Source organism: Trachurus trachurus (genome assembly GCF_905171665.1).
Source record: "Trachurus trachurus genome assembly, chromosome: 11".
NCBI classification, from domain to species: Eukaryota; Metazoa; Chordata; class Actinopteri; order Carangiformes; family Carangidae; genus Trachurus; species Trachurus trachurus.
The window spans coordinates 4,983,846-5,001,876 of record NC_139904.1 but is presented as its reverse complement, the minus strand read 5'-3'; the positions used below and the strand labels follow the sequence as shown (position 1 = coordinate 5,001,876).

Below are 18,031 nucleotides of genomic sequence, written 5' to 3'. Positions count from 1 at the left end.
GCCATCGCCTGAGCTCAGGCTCCTCCCCCCCAACACCTCCCAGGTGTTCCTGCAGCTACACACACACAGACACACACACAGAGAGAGAGCCGGCGTGGCTGCGGGTCCATGCCTATGTTCCCACAGCCTTATGTTCCCACAGCCCTATGTTCCAATAGTTCCCACTAGACTCTCTCTACCTATCTGGACTCTATCTATCTGGCCTGTATAGCCTCTACCGGGTCTTTTTACTAAACTTAACCAACTCCTTTCTTCATTGCCTAAACCCAACCAATGGTGGGACCAAAGGGCCTAATTTTCAGTGACAACAAAAGTTAGAAACATGGGAACATAGGGCTGTGGGAACATAGGAACGACCCCGTGGCTGCTGACCTGTTGCACTGATCCAAAGATAGCAGCAGGTTGTTGCTGTGACCCAGTGTTCAGACAGACTGATCTCAATCTGCTGCTTCAGGCTCCTCGTCCTTCACCGACCTGCTGCTGCTGCTGCTGCTGCTGCTGCTGCTGCTGCTGCTGCTGTTAATGATGCTGCAGCAGCGGCTTCACACTGAGCTGATCAATAGACTTGTAGTTCTGGTCTTGAGACCACTTTTTTGTGGTCTCGGCCTTGGGTCTCTCGGTCTCACAATGTCTGGGACTGGCAGAACGGTCTCGAAGGGATTTGTAGCCTACAATATTCAGGCAGGAGTGCTTTTTTGGGATATCATTATTTATGCGCCCCCTTCAGGTGGAACCAATCACATGCATTTTGTGACACAAATACAAAATCCCAAAACTCCAAAACGCGTTTGTGGACAAGTTGTGACCTGCACATTCACCACGCTATGAGATAATAATGGAACGTTACAAAACGGAGCTGTTTTCGAGGTAAATACAGGGTAAATACAGAGTCTACTTGCTGAAAAACTGTCCCTGAAGGCAACGCGCATCAGCGGTTTTGCATGAATCTCCCTCTAAAACAACTCTGTCTCGTAACATTCCATTATTATCTCATAGCGTGGTGAATGTGCAGCTCACAACATGTCCACGACAGCGTTTTGGAGTTGTTGGGTTGTGTATTTGATGAATTTGATGAGGAAAACCAAGAAATCCCATGAGCCTCCGTAGCGTAGCTCTGAGCAGCCTGCCGCTCCGCTCCGCCGTTCTAAAAATAGCTTGCACCGACAATTAAAGGTAACGAACCTACTGCTATGACTATAGGGATTATGGCAATGGGCCAATTTGCCAAAATGTTGAACTATCCCTTTAAGGTTTGTCACTGGTTGTAAAGCCCTCACTCACCACTGCACTTCATATGCTCGAGTTGAGTGGCCGTCTCTGGCAGCACGCCGCCTTATACATTGGCACATTTTTATTTGTAAAGCTATCGTGGGTCTGCTCCCCCACTATTTATGTAATTATTTCTCCAAATCCTTTTAGTTTTATTTATTAAACGTGCCCAAAGTTAATTCTGAATTTGGTCAGCGCTGCTTTTTAAGTACGCTGCACCTGCTGCTTGGAACGCACTGCAGAAAACTCTGAAGTTAAAGGAGCTCATCAACCTTGGATCTTTGAAAACTCGTGTGAGAGAAATTGGAGCAGCTTCATCCTGCACTTGTTCTTGTTTTAATGAGAATCCGGAGCCTTAGTCCTGTTGCGTCTATCGTGTAATGTATTTTATCTGTGTTGCTGTGTGATTTCTGTGTGTCTTGTAATTGTTGCAACTGCTGCTGCTGCTGTCTTGGCCAGGCTTCCCTTGAAAAAGAGGTCTGGTTAAATAAAGGCAAATAATAGTCTGACAACAACTACAACAACAACGTGTCTTCACTGTTTGAATCTAAACAGCAGCTCTTTGTTTTCCTCCGTCACACAACTGTCACATGATGCAGCCTGTCACCACACACACACACACACACACACACGCAGAGACACACACACACACACACACCACGCTCTAATTCAAATAATTCAAATTTCATTCAGATCAGTGCAGTGTGGCGTCCTGGTGCTGACCTCAGATCTGCTCTCTCCTCCAGTCGTGTTGTGATGAATCTGTCGGCTCAGAGCTTCTCCTTTCTTATCTCACTGCCTTTACTGTCATTGAAAGAATTCAATTAAATTTACGTTGCTGTCCCGCTGTCGTACCAATGTAACACACAACATACTGTATCATATAAGACAAGATAAATATATAAAACATGGAACACATAAAAACATATCACATGAGACAATTTAAGTGTATAGGGCCGGGACTTTAACGCGTTAATTACGATTAATTAATTACACAAAAATTAACACGTTAAAAAAATTAACGCTACGTGCGGTGCGCCCGCACGCGAGAGAGATAGGACTTCACCCTCAGAGCTGTCTGTCTTCAGACTGTCCTGACCTGTCCCTGAACATCACACAGGGACAACATGGAGCTGCCTGTGTGATTGGTTACTGAGTTTTATTAATGTTTACATCAGGCTGAGTTCAACAAATCAGTTTATGCTACTGTGATTTAAGTAGCCTAGTTAAATACTACAGTAATCATCATAGTGTATTGGCAGGAAAGACCATTTAATCTGTATGTATCAAATATCGATTAATGAATTAATGGATCATTTGCATCCCTAGTCTGTTGGTCTTGGTTAAGTACCACCTTGAATGCTTAAGCTTATGTATTCAGTCATTCAATGGTATACTAAAATGCTTCTCACTGTTCTCAGGTCAAATTATTATATGCGATTAAAATGTGATTAATTGCGATTAATTAATTACAAAGCCTCTAATTAATTCGATTAATTTTTTTAATCGAGTCCCGGCCCTAGTAAAAACATATAAAAACATAAAGCACATGAAAGGATTTATATTCCACAGGGGGATGTGGAGGTTTATTCTCACATCAGGTTAAACTGTGACTCTCCATGTCTCTGTCCACTTCCTGTTTGACACGTCTCATGTCTCTGCGTCTCTGCGTCCTGTCAGTTCCTCCCTGCATGTGATCTGGAAACTGTCTGGACTCTGCCATGGGTTTATTTCCATCTGTTGTCTCTAGCAGATGTTCCCTGGGTAAAATAGACACAAATACTAAAAACAGGTCATCACATTCTTAAAACAAACTAAGTAACAGTACTTTCAGTAGAAAACGTCTGGTAAAGTGCAGACATGCCTCAAGTGCAATTACTGTAATAACAAAGTGCAATAAGTTGTAATAAAGTGCATGTAGCAGTAGGCTACATTACCAGTACTGTTAAGTGCAACAGTCTGGATAACAGTAAAGTGCATTAGTCATTAAATAAACATGTTTCAATCACTGATATTTTTAACCACATGGAGGTTTACAATTTGAATTTCGTGAATGACAATAAATGTATTCAATTCAATTCAGTCAAATATACATTCAGTAATGTCATTCTAAAGTTTACATGTATTGCACATGATCATTGCATCATAACCAAAACTACATACTAATTCCACATATTGCACATTATTATGCCCGCATTGCATAGTAACCTGATTTACAGTAACCCATTTAGTCTGCCACTTAAAGGGCATTTCCACTGGTAATCAATGTTCAGTTCATTCATACCGTCCATGCTCCAACTGCAGCATCTGGACGTTTAGAAATGTCCTTTTACTTAATACATTTGTTTGTTTCGTCTGTGAATCTTTAGTCTAAAACCTCGATTCATTGTGAGAATAAAGTAATGGTGACATCACATGACATCCCTAGTCGCCACGGTGATGAACTGAACCTCCTGAGAGACGGAGCACGAAGGAGGAGGAGGAACACGGCACTGCTGCAGTGTGTGTGTGTGTGTGTGTGTGTGTGTGTGTGTGTGTGTGTGTGTGTGTGTGTGTGTGTGTGTGTGTGTGTGTGTGTGTGTGTGTGTCCTCAGGTGGATCTGTGTCATGGAGACGGGTTCTTCCCTGGGGGGGGCTCCCTCCCACACCCACCGGAGCAGTAACCAGACACCTGCTGCTGTTTGGTTCTCTCCAGGTAGATGAAAGAAGAGGAGGAGGAGGAGGAGAAGGAGGAGGAGGAGGAGTAGAGGGGGGGTAAAGGAGGGGGGGGGGGGCAGAGAGCAGGTGCGTCACAGATCTTTGGTGTCGGTGCATCAGGACGATCAGAGGAGGAAGAGAGAGAAGAGACGCAGCAGAGAAACTGGAGTCTGAAGAGATCTGGTGAGAAGAGCTGCAGAGGAGACAGAGAGACAGGGAGGGAGAAGGAGAGAGATAAAGAGGGAGAGAGAGAGAGAGAGAGGGGGGGAGCAGGAGGAAGAGGAGCAGGAGGAAGAGGAAGAGGAATACTGAGTGTTGAGCTGCGTCACCTGAACTCTGCAGCAGACGTTGTTGATCCAGCAGAGACACAGAGGAAGAGGAGGATGAAGACCGGCAAGAAATCCTTCATAGGTAGGAGCTGCACCTCCTCCTCTTCCTCCTTCACCTCCTCTTCCTCTTTCTTCCTCCTTCACCTTCTCCTCCTCTTTCACCTCTTCCTCCTCCTCCTCTTCCTCTTTGCTTTGACAGAGCTGCTTCTCTTTAAACTGCTGACGGCCGCATTAACAGGTCTGGTCCAGAGTCTGGTTCTGGTTCTGGTTCTGGTTCTGGTCCTGGAGAATCAGCTCTTTGAAAACTGACTGTTGCATCTGTTTACAAGCTAAACTAAGCTAAGCTAAGCTAAACTAAGCTAGGCTAACCAACCAACTGCTGCCTGTGGCTTCATGTTGCTGTACAAACATCACACTGTGTGACAAAGGAAAGTGTGTGTGTGTGTGTTTGTGTTTGTGTTTGTGTGTGTGTGTTTTACCTGAGCGTGTTTGTGGTTTTGTCTCGGGTGTTGTCGACGTACGACAGTGTCGTTATTAAACACATTTTCCTCCTCAAACACAAACACTGAGTCTGAGCAACAGAAAGACTTCTGGAGAGACTGGGGTTGTGTTTTATTCTGAAAAGTCTGAGGTTGTGTTTTATTTTTGAAAAGTCTGAGGTTGAAAAGTCTGAGGTTGTGTTTTATTCTGAAAAGTCTGAGGTCGTGTTTTATTCTGAAAAATCTGAGGTTGTGTTTTATTCTGAAAAGTCTGAGGTCGTGTTTTATTCTGAAAAGTCTGAGGTTGTGTTTTATTCTGAAAAGTCTGAGGTCGTGTTTTATTCTGAAAAGTCTGAGGTTGTGTTTTATTCTGAAAAGTCTGAGGTTGTGTTTTATTTTTGAAAAGTCTGAGGTTGAAAAGTCTGAGGTTGTGTTTTATTCTGAAAAGTCTGAGGTCGTGTTTTATTCTGAAAAATCTGAGGTTGTGTTTTATTCTGAAAAGTCTGAGGTCGTGTTTTATTCTGAAAAGTCTGAGGTTGTGTTTTATTCTGAAAAGTCTGAGGTTGTGTTTTATTTTTGAAAAGTCTGAGGTTGTGTTTTATTCTGAAAAGTCTGAGGTTGTGTTTTATTCTGAAAAGTCTGAGGTTGTGTTTTATTCTGAAAAGTCTGAGGTTGAAAAGTCTGAGGTTGTGTTTTATTCTGAAAATTCTGAGGTTGTGTTTTATTCTGAAAAGTCTGAGGTTGTGTTTTATTCTGAAAAGTCTGAGGTTGAAAAGTCTGAGGTTGTGTTTTATTCTGAAAATTCTGAGGTTGAAAAGTCTGAGGTTGTGTTTTATTCTGAAAAGTCTGAGGTTGAAAAGTCCGAGGTTGTGTTTTATTCTGAAAAGTCTGAGGTTGTGTTTTATTCTGAAAAGTCTGAGGTTGTGTTTTATTCAGCGTTCCAGGCTTTTGAACCCATGAGTCATAACCTCAAGTCACGACTTACAATTTCGTAGAGTTCTGACCCGTAACTCGCGTTTTTCCGACCTGTTACCCGTGAAAATGCTCTACAACAGAGTCAAACCCGTAACTTCCGACCCGTGAACTCGTAGCAGATCGAACCGGTACGAGTTACGGGTTTCTATTCCTGGAACGCACCATTATTCTGAAAACCTTCATGTTGTGTTGTCGTCCGTCCACGTCGGTGGCTCCTGATTGGCTCTGATCTGGATTACTGGTGGCGATGACATCATGATGACGTCACGATGATGTCACAGTGTCTCTCTTTGTGGACAGTGGCGACTACTTCCTGTCGGCGATATTTTTTTTCCCAGGATGGTAGGGGAAGGTCCCGCCTTCTCTGCCTCTGATTGGCTGGATGAATTCTCCTCCGATTGACATCATCTCACAAGAGTACTGTAGTCAACTAAAATACACACAACTGAAGGATTAAATGTAATCAGATGCCATGGCGTAGCGGTTTGCATTTTCGCCTGCGGTGTGGTGAACCCGAGTTCGATCCCCGCTGGTTTCACATTCCGAAAATTTAGTTTTTAAATTTATATTCCAAGTTTACATTTTGAGTTTGAGAGAAGTGTAATTGTGCCATTGGTTGGGTTTAGGCAATGAAGAAAGGAGTTGGTTAAGTTTAGTAAAAAAGACCAGGTAGAGGTTAGACAGGCCAGATAAGTAGAGAGAGTCCAAGTTTACATTTTGAGTTTGAGTGAGAAGTGTAATTGTGCCATTGGTAAGTAGAGAGAGTCCAGGTAGATCTAAGCACGTATCACGCTTTGCCGACAGCCTGCGTTTCACAGCCGTTTCACAGCCGTTTCACAACCAAAACAAACAACCAATCAGGCGAGAGCCCTTCTAGCCAATCAGAGACGAAAAAGGAGCCCATCTAGCCAATCAGAGGCAGAGAAGGCGGGACCTTCCCCTACCAAAAAAATATCGCTTCCTGTCGCTACCTGCTCAGTGCGGACGGTCGCGTGGTTTGAACTGATCAATACGTCGTGACAGCTGTCAATCAGAGCGTGAGGCGTCGTCGTGGTGACGCTGCAGCGATCGGTTCGTTTCAACTGACCTCATCTGGTCGCCACGGAGATCAGGGCTCAGGAGGTCGTCGTCATGGAGATCAACAGTCAGCTGCATGGTCAAAGAAAGAGGAACTGGGCTCTGATGACATCACGTCCCGAGGATCAATCAGCTGATCAGCAGGAGACTTTTACTGTTTCCATGGAGACATGCCTGGGTCATTCCTCTGTGATGTCATCCTCCCGTTGTTTTGGAGGGAACTGAAGACACACACACACACACACACACACACACACACACACACACACACACACACACACACACACACACACACACACACACACACACACACACACACAGTGTAATGGAACAGCAGCAGTGAGGCGGTCACCTGAGAAGCAGCAGCTGATCCTCGTGAGAGCAGCTCACTGACCCCCCGCCCCCCTCCTCCCCCCACTCTCTGTTTGTCTGACTGACTCATTCATCCATCTGCTGCTGGAGGAGGAGGAGGAGGAGCCATCTCCTCCTCCTCCTCCTCCTCCTCCTCCTCCTCCTCCTCCTCCTCCTCACTGAGTCAGAGTTCACCAGCTGCAGGTCAGTGAACGGTGAATCTCTGGTCGTTTTCTCTCCTGACTGTGGAAGCTGAAAGTTGTTGTGACATTGTTGCATTAATCACTTGTTTCAGTTCTGGTTTCACACTGTTCACGTGAAAATGGACACATTTCAAACAAATCAGGAGAAAATGAACTTTGTTCCAGATCTCCATGGTAACGACAACTAACGTTCACTAACGTCCGCGCTAACTAATGTTTATAATGATCATGAGAAAATATAAATATCTCACTTTCCTCTACGACAACTTTTATAAATCCACACATTCACAACAAGGAGGTGGAGGGACGGTGACCACGCCCACTTTAGGAGACATGACCACGCCCACTTTAGGAGACAGGAAGTGAAGCTGTAACGTTTTTATATCAATGAATGAATCAATATTTCCTTCCGTCTCGTGTTTTTAGTAACGTTGCCGCTTATTTCGGGCCTTTCTCTTAGCGTCATATCCTGCTTTGAGTCTGACCAATCAGCACAGAGTAAATCTCAAGCCCCACCAGGACTTCTTCAGGGCCGATCTGAGTACCGACCCCCAGGCAGGGACTCCCTTCGGCCCCGTAAAGGTTCCTGTAAACGGCCCTGAGGGGGGGGGGGGGTTTCTGCAGTGGAAACGCGCCTAATGGAGCAGCCTGTAGTGAGACATCCTGTCAGAGTGATAGAGGCTCTTTGACTAAATAACTAGGCTATAATTTACCCAGAATCCACTCTGGTTAATCTGTAACACAGTGAAAGTCGTCCTCCTCCTCTCATTTTAGTCATTAAACCTTTAAAAGAGGAAGCAGGTCCAGCTGTTCTCCAGCTGTGATCCTGCTCCGCCCACACGAACGATGCAGAACTCAGAGGAGTTAAAAGGGTTTTCTATATGGAGTTGTTCCCCAGTGGATGTGAGGAAGTTGTTATGATGGGATGTAAAGCCCCTTGAGACAAACTGTTGGTAAAAACAGGCTATAGGCTACTAATAAAACTGCCTTACCTTGCCTGAAGGCATCGAACCGTCACGTTTGTCCTCTCACACATTCCCACAGGTGAGGTCACACCTGAATAATTCAGAGGAACGTGTCACAAAGTGAGAACAGAAGAAGCCTGACAGGTGACTCCAGTCGACGCTTCACTTCCTGTTTGGCAGCGTGACGACCAGCAGCTCTGCACTGTCTCACTTCCTGTTGGTTAAACGTGAAAGTCACGGGTCAGACACACGGGACCGGACCAGAACCGGTTTCTCCAGATGCTGCAGGGAATACCTTCACACCTGTCAAAGTCCATTCATCAATCATCAATAATCAGCTCTGTAGATAATAAAGCACCAATGAGGAACTCACGCTTCAGCATCAACAGCTGTTTCCTCATCAGTCTGGAAGAAACGGATCAAATTCAACATTAAACTTCACAAACACGTGTTCTTCCTGAAGCTGTGTCAAGGTCAATGTCAACGTCAGCTTTATGTATAAAGCTCATTTGAAACAGCCAACGACCAAACAAAGTGCTTTACAGTTCAAATAAACAAAAAACAGCAACACAATAAAACAATAATACAGTGAACACAGATAAAAGACCCAATAGAGGAGACTGTTTTCAGGAGAACAACTGAGTCTGAAGCAGTTAAAAGTGGAGAGGCTGTTTGCAGTCGACGACGGTGACGTGTTCAACAGAGTGGGAGCCGCGACTGAGGAACGTCCAAGTCCGTCTGACTGGCTGATCTGAGGGCTGTGGCAGCGAGGCCTCTGGTCTGAGCTGAAGACCTGAACCTGTTTCCTCCTGAGAAGAGACGATCACAACCAAAGAAACTCTGTCCAGCTGCAGAGGACTTGTTTTAGAGGTAAATTCATGCAAAACCGCTAATTGCGTGTTGCCTTCAGGGACAGTTTTTCATCAAGCAGTCTCTGCATTTGCCTCTAAAACAACTCTGTCTGGTAACGTTGTGTTATTATCTCATAGCGTGGTGAATGTGCAGGTCACAACTTGTCCACCAGAGCGTTGTGCAGTTGTTGGATTGTGTATTTGATGAGTTTGATGAGGGAAACCAAGAAATCCCATGAGCCTCCGTAGCGTAGCTCTGAGCAGCTCACGGCTCTGCTCCGCCGTTCTAAAAACAGCTTGCACCGACAATTAAAGGTAACGAACCTACTGCTATGACTATAGGGATTATGGCAATGGGCCAGTTTGCCAAAATGTTCAACTATCCCTTTAAAGTGGAAATCCTGCAGAGTTCCCCTTTAATAATCACTGTGGTTAAAACACTATCTGAGGTCTCTGATCAGTTCATCCATCAAGATGCTGCTGAGGCGTCACAACAACATTAAACCTGAGCGCGAGACAGACGACATGGAGAACAAAGAGTCAGGAGGAGGAGGAGGAGGAGGAGGAGGAGGAGGAGGAGGAGGAGGAGGAAGAGGAGGCCGACACCACCAACATGATGAAGAGGAGCAGCAGAGGATCAACAGAAGCCAAATAATCCTCCAGCGCGTGGGAGCGGGATGTGCTGCTGCAGCTGCACATCTGGCTGTGTTATGCAGCAGTTATGTAACTTACAGGGTTAGTGGACCACATCTGGAGCAGCTGGACTCGTCCTCATCCTCGTCCACTGGAGCTTCTACGAATTTATGTAAGTGTGACGCGTGGAGTCACCTTCACCACCGTGACCTCATCATCATCATCATCATCATCATGTATGTACAGCAGGACATGCACTGTGGATTAGTGTGGTTGCACTTTGCAGCTGAAATCCAATGCACCAGTCGTGACATACATTTCTTCACACCCTTTCAAAATAAAAGACTGCAGCAGCAGCAGCAGCAGCAGCAGTGCAGACGGTGATGATGAAGATCGCTCCTCCTCCTCCTCCTCCTGTAAACTGTTTTCTTGTCTGTAGCAACATCTATTGCACGTCTGTCCGTCCTGGGTGAGGGATCCCTCCTCTGTTGCTCACCCTGAGGTTTCTCCGATTTTTCCCTGTTAAAAGGGTTTTCCATGGAGTTTTTCCTCAGTGGATGTGAGGGTCTAAGGACAGAGGATGTTGTTACGATGCCATGTAAAGCCCTTTGAGACAAACTGGTAAAAACGGGCTATACAAATAAAATTGCCTTGCCTCCTCCTCCTCCTCCTCCTCCTCCTCCTCCTCCTCCATCACTGGTTTCACTCAGTGGAGTTTTCCATTGACAGAAGATGAAGAGGAGTGTGAAGAACCCCCTCTTCCTCTTCCTCCTCCTTCTTCATTCTGGCTGCAGAGGAATCCCGTGACGTCACGCCTGCCAAGTGGTTGCCGGGGATACAGCAGGTGACGGCAGAAAGGGGGCGTGGCCTCGTGCTCCGTATAAAAGGCTCGGTTCCTCTCCGGCGGCGCACAGCGGCACTGCGGAACCGGAGCTCTGCGCGTGGACACCGGGACACACCGGGACTGGACACCGACCGACCGACCGACCGACCGACAGAGGAGGCGCCGCAGTAGCTGTTCTCTGGATATTTATTATTGATTTATTGATTTATTGATCATGGCTGTGACCGAGGCTGGATGCGACCTGACCTACTGCAAGATGAGAGGGATCGTGGCTCTGCTGGCTGGTGAGCCGCCGCCGCCGCTGCTGCTGTTATTATTATTATTATATATATTATATATATATATATTATATAATGTCATCGGATCAGTGTCTGAACAGCTGCTCGTTAGGAAACCGCTCTGATGGGAGTCTGTCTGCCTTTATTGATTATTTTAATCACTGATCGATCCGAACTGTGACGCGCTGTTTTGTTCCACTTTCATTTAAAAAGTTGTTTAAAAAAAAACCTCCCGACATAAGAAGCTTTGTAAAAAAAAAATATATATATATATATATATATATATATATATATAGGCTATACATATAGGCCTATATATAATTAGCCTATTATTGATGATGGTGATGATTGGTTGTTAATGCGTCACTGATGATGAATGAGAGGAACAGAAGGTCCGTCGGTTTGTCCTGAATGGAAACGCAACGCTGTGTGTATGTAGGCTATGTGTTGGTTGTGTGTGTGTGTGTGTGTGTGTGTGTGTGTGTGTGTGTGTGTGTGTGTGTGTGTGTGTGTGTGTGTGTGTGTGTGTGTGTGTGTGGTGGTTGTGTAACCTCTAAGCCCGCTGGCAGCAGCAGCAGCAGCAGCTCGGTCTCTGTCCCGTAACAGCAGATTACTGCTCCAACACCTCGTTTGTCCTCAAATCATCATCATCATCATCATCATCATCATCATGTGTGTCATCATCAGACACTAACACCCCCCCCCCCCCCCCCCCCTCTCTTCTCTCTCTGTCCATCTGCAGCTTTCATCAAGGAGAGGAAGATGGGTCTGAATGACTTCATCCAGAAGCTGGTGGCCACTCCACACATCTGCCAACAGTGAGTGTCATCGGAGGACGTTCTCTTATGTAAATGTTAGATTTAGATCTGTGAGGGGGGCGGGGGGGGACTCGGCCTGGAAACCACTTCCTGTGTAAAGTCACACTGGGCTCATTCAGTCAGTGTGTGTGTGTGTGTGGGGCCAATCCCGCCGGTTTGGCAGGACATTCTGTGTAAAGGCTAATCTGGGTCCGAGAACAGTGTTTTATTCTTTTTATTTAGGCCCTATTTATTTATTTTTGAACCCATAAGTCACGACTTCAAGTTAAGACTTACGATTTCGTAGAGTTCCGACCCGTAACTCGTGTTTTTCCGACCTGTTACCTGTGAAAATGCACTAGAATGGATCAAACCCGTAACTCAAAGTCACCGGCTCATTCAGTCAGTGTGTGTGTGTGTGTGTGGGGCCAATCCCGCCGGTTTGGCAGGACATTCTGTGTAAAGGCTAATCTGGGTCCGAGAACAGCGGGGTAAGAATAGTCGGTTCATGACGAGCTCGTTAACAACCTCCTCTCCACTGCATAATCACCTTCCCAGTAAATCCCCTCTGTCCCCGACACCGGGATAAACCCAGTAATTCAATTATTACATGATACATGGCCTGCAGCCTCCAGATCATGGGTCTGGTGCCGGAGCATCTGTCCCTGCAGCTGCTCTGCAGGAGGACCTGAGTCCTGCAGAGCCGTCTGAACCGGACCCTGAGTCCTGCAGAGCCGTCTGAACCCGTCTCGTAACGGCTCAGAGGCTTAAGATCCAGACAAGAGGTCACCATGGTTGACCCGAATGCCTCTTCACGTGCTCCGTTCACAAACCTGACGAGACTCTGCTGTGTTTCTCCTCCAGTGTCGAGGTCAACGGCTTCCTGAAGATCGACGAGAATCAAAACGAGGAGCTTGACACCAACGATCTTCCTGAAAATCCGGTAAGAGTGTGAACTCTCGCTGACTCTCTTGACTTGTTCCGTCCTCAACAAAGAAAAGTATTCACGAGAACTTCTTCCTGTTTCTCATCTTTCAGCGGTGCCTAAACTCACGGAGTTCCCTGGCTGAGGAGACTCAGTAAGTATCTGCAGAAACCAGAAACTCCTCCTCAGGTTGCTGGAGTCAGGGCCGTTGTATAGGGGAGAAAGGTGATGATAACTCTAGGGGCCCAGCGCCCAGTGGGGCCCATAAAAAACCCCAGTAGTCTAATATTTGTATGACTGATTTATTCTGCGTAAGACCCTGACTAATACTCATAGTAGCCTACACTGTAAAAACTCAACATCTTTCCAATAATTTTTGTCTTATTTCTTGTCCAAATGTCTAATTTCTAGTCAAAACTAAGCTCTTTCCACTTAAAATAAGACTCATAACCTAAAAATGTCCCCCTTTTTTTTATATATCATTTTCACTTGTTTCAAACAAATTTTCACTTGAAATAAGTAGAAAAATCTGCCAGTGAAAGCATGTTTTTTTGTGCTTGTAATAAGGAAGAAAAACTTGTTCCACTATCAGATTTTTTCTACTTATTTCAAGTGAAAATATGCTTGAAAGAAGTAGAAGTGATGTGTCTTATTTTAAGTATAATGAGATTTGTTTCGACTAGAAATTACATTTTGACTAGAAATAAGACAAATATTCTTGGTAAGATACTTGAGTTTTTGCAGTGTAATGCTGCATTAGCGTCAAAACAAAGTAGGCTAAATAATACATGATAGTACATACGTAGTCTAAGAAAAAAGAAACTGGAAAAGTTAGGGGGAGGGGCCCACTTTAGTATTCTTTAAGGGGGCCCAGAATTCCTAGCAACGGCCGTGGCTGGAGTTCACTGTGGAGAATGAACTCTGACGTTGTGTCTGTTTGTCCTCCACAGGATCAAACCCTGTGATTTTGACTACCTCAAAATCATCGGCAAAGGCAGCTTTGGGAAGGTGAGTGTGTCTCTGAGTGTTTACCTGTGTGTTGTTGTGTTGTGTGTTTTCCTGCTCCGGTCTCATCACCTGTGTCGCCGCTGCAGGTTCTTCTGGCCCGACACAAAGAGTCCAGCAAATACTACGCAGTCAAAGTCCTGCAGAAGAAGATCATCATGAAGAAGAAGGAGGTGAGCGCTCACACACCTGATGCTTTACAGACTTTAAACTCCACCACGATGAATATATAAACTCTAACTAACACGTCTCCGCCTTGACTCCGCCCCCTCGCAGCACAAACACATCATGGCCGAGCGCAGCGTGTTGATGAAGAACATCAAACACCCGTTCCTGGTGGGGCTGCACTACTCCTTCCAGACCACAGACAAGCTCTACTTTGTGCTGGACTACGTGAACGGTGGAGAGGTGAGTGAGACACGACCGGACCGGACTAAACCGGACTATAGGGTTGCAAAATTCCGGGAATTTTCAAAGTTGGAAACTTTCCATGGGAAATAACGGGAATATATGGGAATTAACTGGAATATATGGGAATAAACGGGACTAAATCAGAAATTTACGATCAGATACCGCCGTAGTTCCGACCATAAACCGCGATTTGGCGGCGTTATTCCCATGACCCACAGGGCAGCATCCGCAAAACCGAAACTAGGAAATGCTGGGTGAGCCGACCACTATTATAATAATAACAACAGTAATGTAGTTCATCCATATTAATATGAGACTTTTTTTATAACCAAATAAAAACTCCTCGTTGTCCCTTTAACATTTTGAATGGGATTTTTTTTTCTTTTTGGGGGGGGGGGTATTTTACTCAACATTCATGTTTTTGTTGTTCAGTAAAAGAACTGATTGTTCAAACAAGAATTAAAACTTGATAATGTCCTTTTAATTGTATTATTTTGCACGGATGTCTGCTTATGACAAAACAAAATACTTACATATGTTTGGATATGATACAGCTTGTTTAAATTACCCCTTTGCAACCCTAAACCGGACTAAACCGGGTCAGAGTGAATCCTCCTGAGGTCGGTCGACACTGACAGAGTTCATCTCTCTCTCTCTCTTTCTTTCTCCAGCTGTTCTACCATCTCCAGAGAGAGAGGATCTTCCTGGAGCCCAGAGCCAGGTTCTATGCTGCTGAAATTGCAAGTGCACTTGGCTACCTCCACTCCCTGCACATAGTGTACAGGTAATGCCCAGTCCTGCGGCGCCCCCCAGTGGTCGACTGTGATAGGAGAAACCTGCAGGAGTAACTAACAGCTTCTTGTTTGTTTGTGTCTGCAGGGACCTGAAGCCTGAGAACATCCTGCTGGACTCCCAGGGCCACATCGTCCTCACCGACTTCGGGCTGTGTAAGGAAGGTGTGGAGGCCAACGGGACCACCACCACCTTCTGTGGGACACCTGAGGTACTGCCCCCCCCTGACCCCAACAGACCTACTTAGGCCTTTCACACTGGCAGGGCTACGTGTCAGCTCTGGTTCCCAAACCCAATTTTGCGCTTTCAGACCGAAAAGATGACAGGTTCAGAATCTGAAAAGTTGGTTCTCAGGGGAACCAAGAAATAGTTGCTTCTCTCCTAACCATGACATCATCAGGGAGAAACATAATTTGTTGTGGTCTGCTAAGGAAACTAAATGTTTAGTGGTGATTTGGGCATCGGCAGAATCCGGATCGCTTACTTCTGCTTTAATAAAGTAAAGTAATTCTTATCTTTGAACTCAGGGAAGAGATAGCCAAGGTTCACTCCAACACCAGAACAAATAATTAATAAACTTAAAAAAAACTGAAGAAGGATTACAGAGACAGTATAAAAGCAAATATTTTCAGTTATGCACCCACTGGTTCCACTTATATGTGAACGTGGGCTGGTTCACCAGAAAGCACCAAGGTTTTGAGACTCCAGAACCGAACCAGAACCATGTCTGTGTGAAAGCACCGACTCAGCACCGACTCAGCACCGAGGCCCGGCTGTGGACACTGACCTGTCACTGACTCCTCCTGTCTTCTCTCCTCACAGTATCTGGCCCCTGAGGTTCTGAAGAAGCAGGCGTACGACCGCACGGTGGACTGGTGGTGTCTGGGCTCCGTGCTCTACGAGATGCTCTACGGACTTGTGAGTCAAACTCAGACTTCACGCCTGAGAATTTAACGTCCTGTTTGTTTTACACACTAAATTAACTCAATTTGTCGTCGTCGTCGCTTTTTTCTCCACAGCCTCCGTTCTACAGCCGCAACACAGCGGAGATGTACAACAACATCCTGCAGAAGGACCCGGTGCTCAAACCCAACGTGTCCAACGCCGGCCGAGAGCTGCTGGAGGGGCTGCTGCAGAAGGACCGCACCAAGAGGCTGGGAGTGAAGGACGACTTCGTAAGTGGAGAGACCCAAAAAAAAACACATAAGACAAAGAAATGTTATGAAGTGTCCATGACGACGCCTGTTTCCATCGGTCTGCTCATCTCTGACTTCTTCTTCTCCTCCGCAGCTTGAGCTCAAGTACCACTCCTTCTTCTCTCCCATCAACTGGGACGACCTCATGGCCAAGAAGATCACACCCCCGTTCATCCCCTCAGTGGTACGTTCCAACTATACCAATAATTTGTCTATGAGCCAATATACATATATCACAGCTGATAAGAGCCAAAAAAACAACAACAACCAGTTACAAGTTCCCAATGTGACAAAGCCTTCAACCGTCTTAACCCTCCTGTTGTCCTTCTGGGTCAAATCGACCCAATATGTTCCCTTCCTTCATCCTTCCTTCTTTACCTCCTTCCTTTTCCCCCTCCCTTCCTTCCCATCGTCCTTACTTCTTCTTCCTTCCTTCCTTCCTCTTTTGATCCACTTGACCCAATCTGTTCCCTCCTTCCATCTTTCTTTCCTTCCTTTTTCCCTTCCTTCTTTCCACAATCCTTTTTCCCTTCCTTCCTTCTTTCCCTTCTTCCTTCCTTGACCCAATCTGTTCCCTCCTTCCATCTTTCTTTCCTTCCTTTTTCCCTTCCTTCTTTCCACAATCCTTTTTTCCTCCCTTCCTTCCCTTCGTCCTTACTTCTTCCTTCCTTTTTGATCCAATTGACCCAATCTGTTCCCCCCCTCCATCTATCTTTCCCTCCTTTCCCCCTTCCTTCTTTCCTCCCATCTTTCCCTTTGTCCTGCCTTCCTTCCTACCTTTCTTCCTTCTTTCCCTTTGTCCTTCCTTCCTTCCTTCCTTCCTTCCTTGACCCAGGAGGACAACAGGAGGGTTAAGTCAAAAACCCAAAGACTTGGTTTACTGAAGGAAGAACAGGATGAAACCGGCAATTTATTCCGTAGTTTTAGTCCCATAATCAATAAAAACACTGAGCAGCACCTTTAGGAAGCTGGAACCACCTAATCAATCAATCAATCAATCAATCAATCAATCAATCAATCAATCTGTGACTTCACAATGCTCATCAATAACCGTCTGTTCTCCTTCACAGAGCGGCCCCACCGACCTGACGCACTTCGACCCGGAGTTCACCCACCTGCCGGTGTCGTCCTCCCTGTGCACCGACGCTCCCACTGTGACCAGCAGCGTGAAGGAGGCGGCCGGCGCCTTCCCCGGCTTCTCCTACGGACCGCCGGCCGACCACAGCTTCATGTGAGGACGTCCGATCCGATCCAGCAGGGAACAGAACAGGACTCTGGATGTGCTCTGGACCGGCGGACTTTAATAAGTCTTTACTGTGGCAGAGGAAGGAGGAACCAAGCCGGGACCAGGCCCGCGTGGAGACTTTAAGACGAACAAATGGACACAAGGAAGGGGGGGGGGCAATCACCAAGGAACTAGTGTACAACTTGTGTACAGACGGAGACTCTCATGTTACGACACCACTGGCACGACGACTCCTCTGCCTCAACCACCCACCCAACACTGAACAACAGTGTGTGTGTGCCAAGCATGGGAGCACTCTGGGGGTCGGACAACAAACATGGCGCTCTGGAGGTTCTGGAGGTTCAATCTGGACCTCACAGCCGCTGGTGAAGTGACATGAAGAGAAGTGCCTGAGGTTCAAAAGGCAGTTTGGACGTTGGAGAACCAGCTTTATCAGAAGAAACACTCCATCATTTCATCAGTTTGGACTTCTGACGGCTACTGTACGAGTCGTCCCCTTGGAGATCAACAGGTTCTGTCTGGGTTAGGGATGTCACGATTATACATTTTCTTGGTACGATTATTGTCAGAGAAATAATCACGGTACGATTATTACACAAAATATTTCAAGCATCTATTAATATATGGCCAATTCTTAATCCCCAGGGGAAGTGTTTGAAATATTCAGGTCATAAATTGTCATCTATACCAATTGTTTGCGTTTATTTG

General features: G+C 45.9%; 1 protein-coding gene across 1 annotated transcript; it reads left to right on the top strand.

Annotated features, from left to right (window-relative positions):
• Positions 1-10,745: 10,745 nt before the first annotated feature.
• Positions 10,746-17,312, top strand: LOC310993418 (serine/threonine-protein kinase Sgk1; the record flags this gene model as incomplete). The annotated part of the gene is made up of 13 exons (XM_083981762.1): positions 10,746-10,957; positions 11,694-11,769; positions 12,613-12,691; positions 12,787-12,827; positions 13,624-13,681; positions 13,768-13,851; positions 13,955-14,086; positions 14,761-14,873; positions 14,969-15,092; positions 15,704-15,799; positions 15,901-16,056; positions 16,172-16,261; positions 17,148-17,312. Exons 1-13 carry the CDS (start codon positions 10,888-10,890, stop codon positions 17,310-17,312), a joined length of 1,284 nt encoding a protein of 427 aa, XP_083837888.1. The 5' UTR covers positions 10,746-10,887.
• Positions 17,313-18,031: the final 719 nt, after the last annotated feature.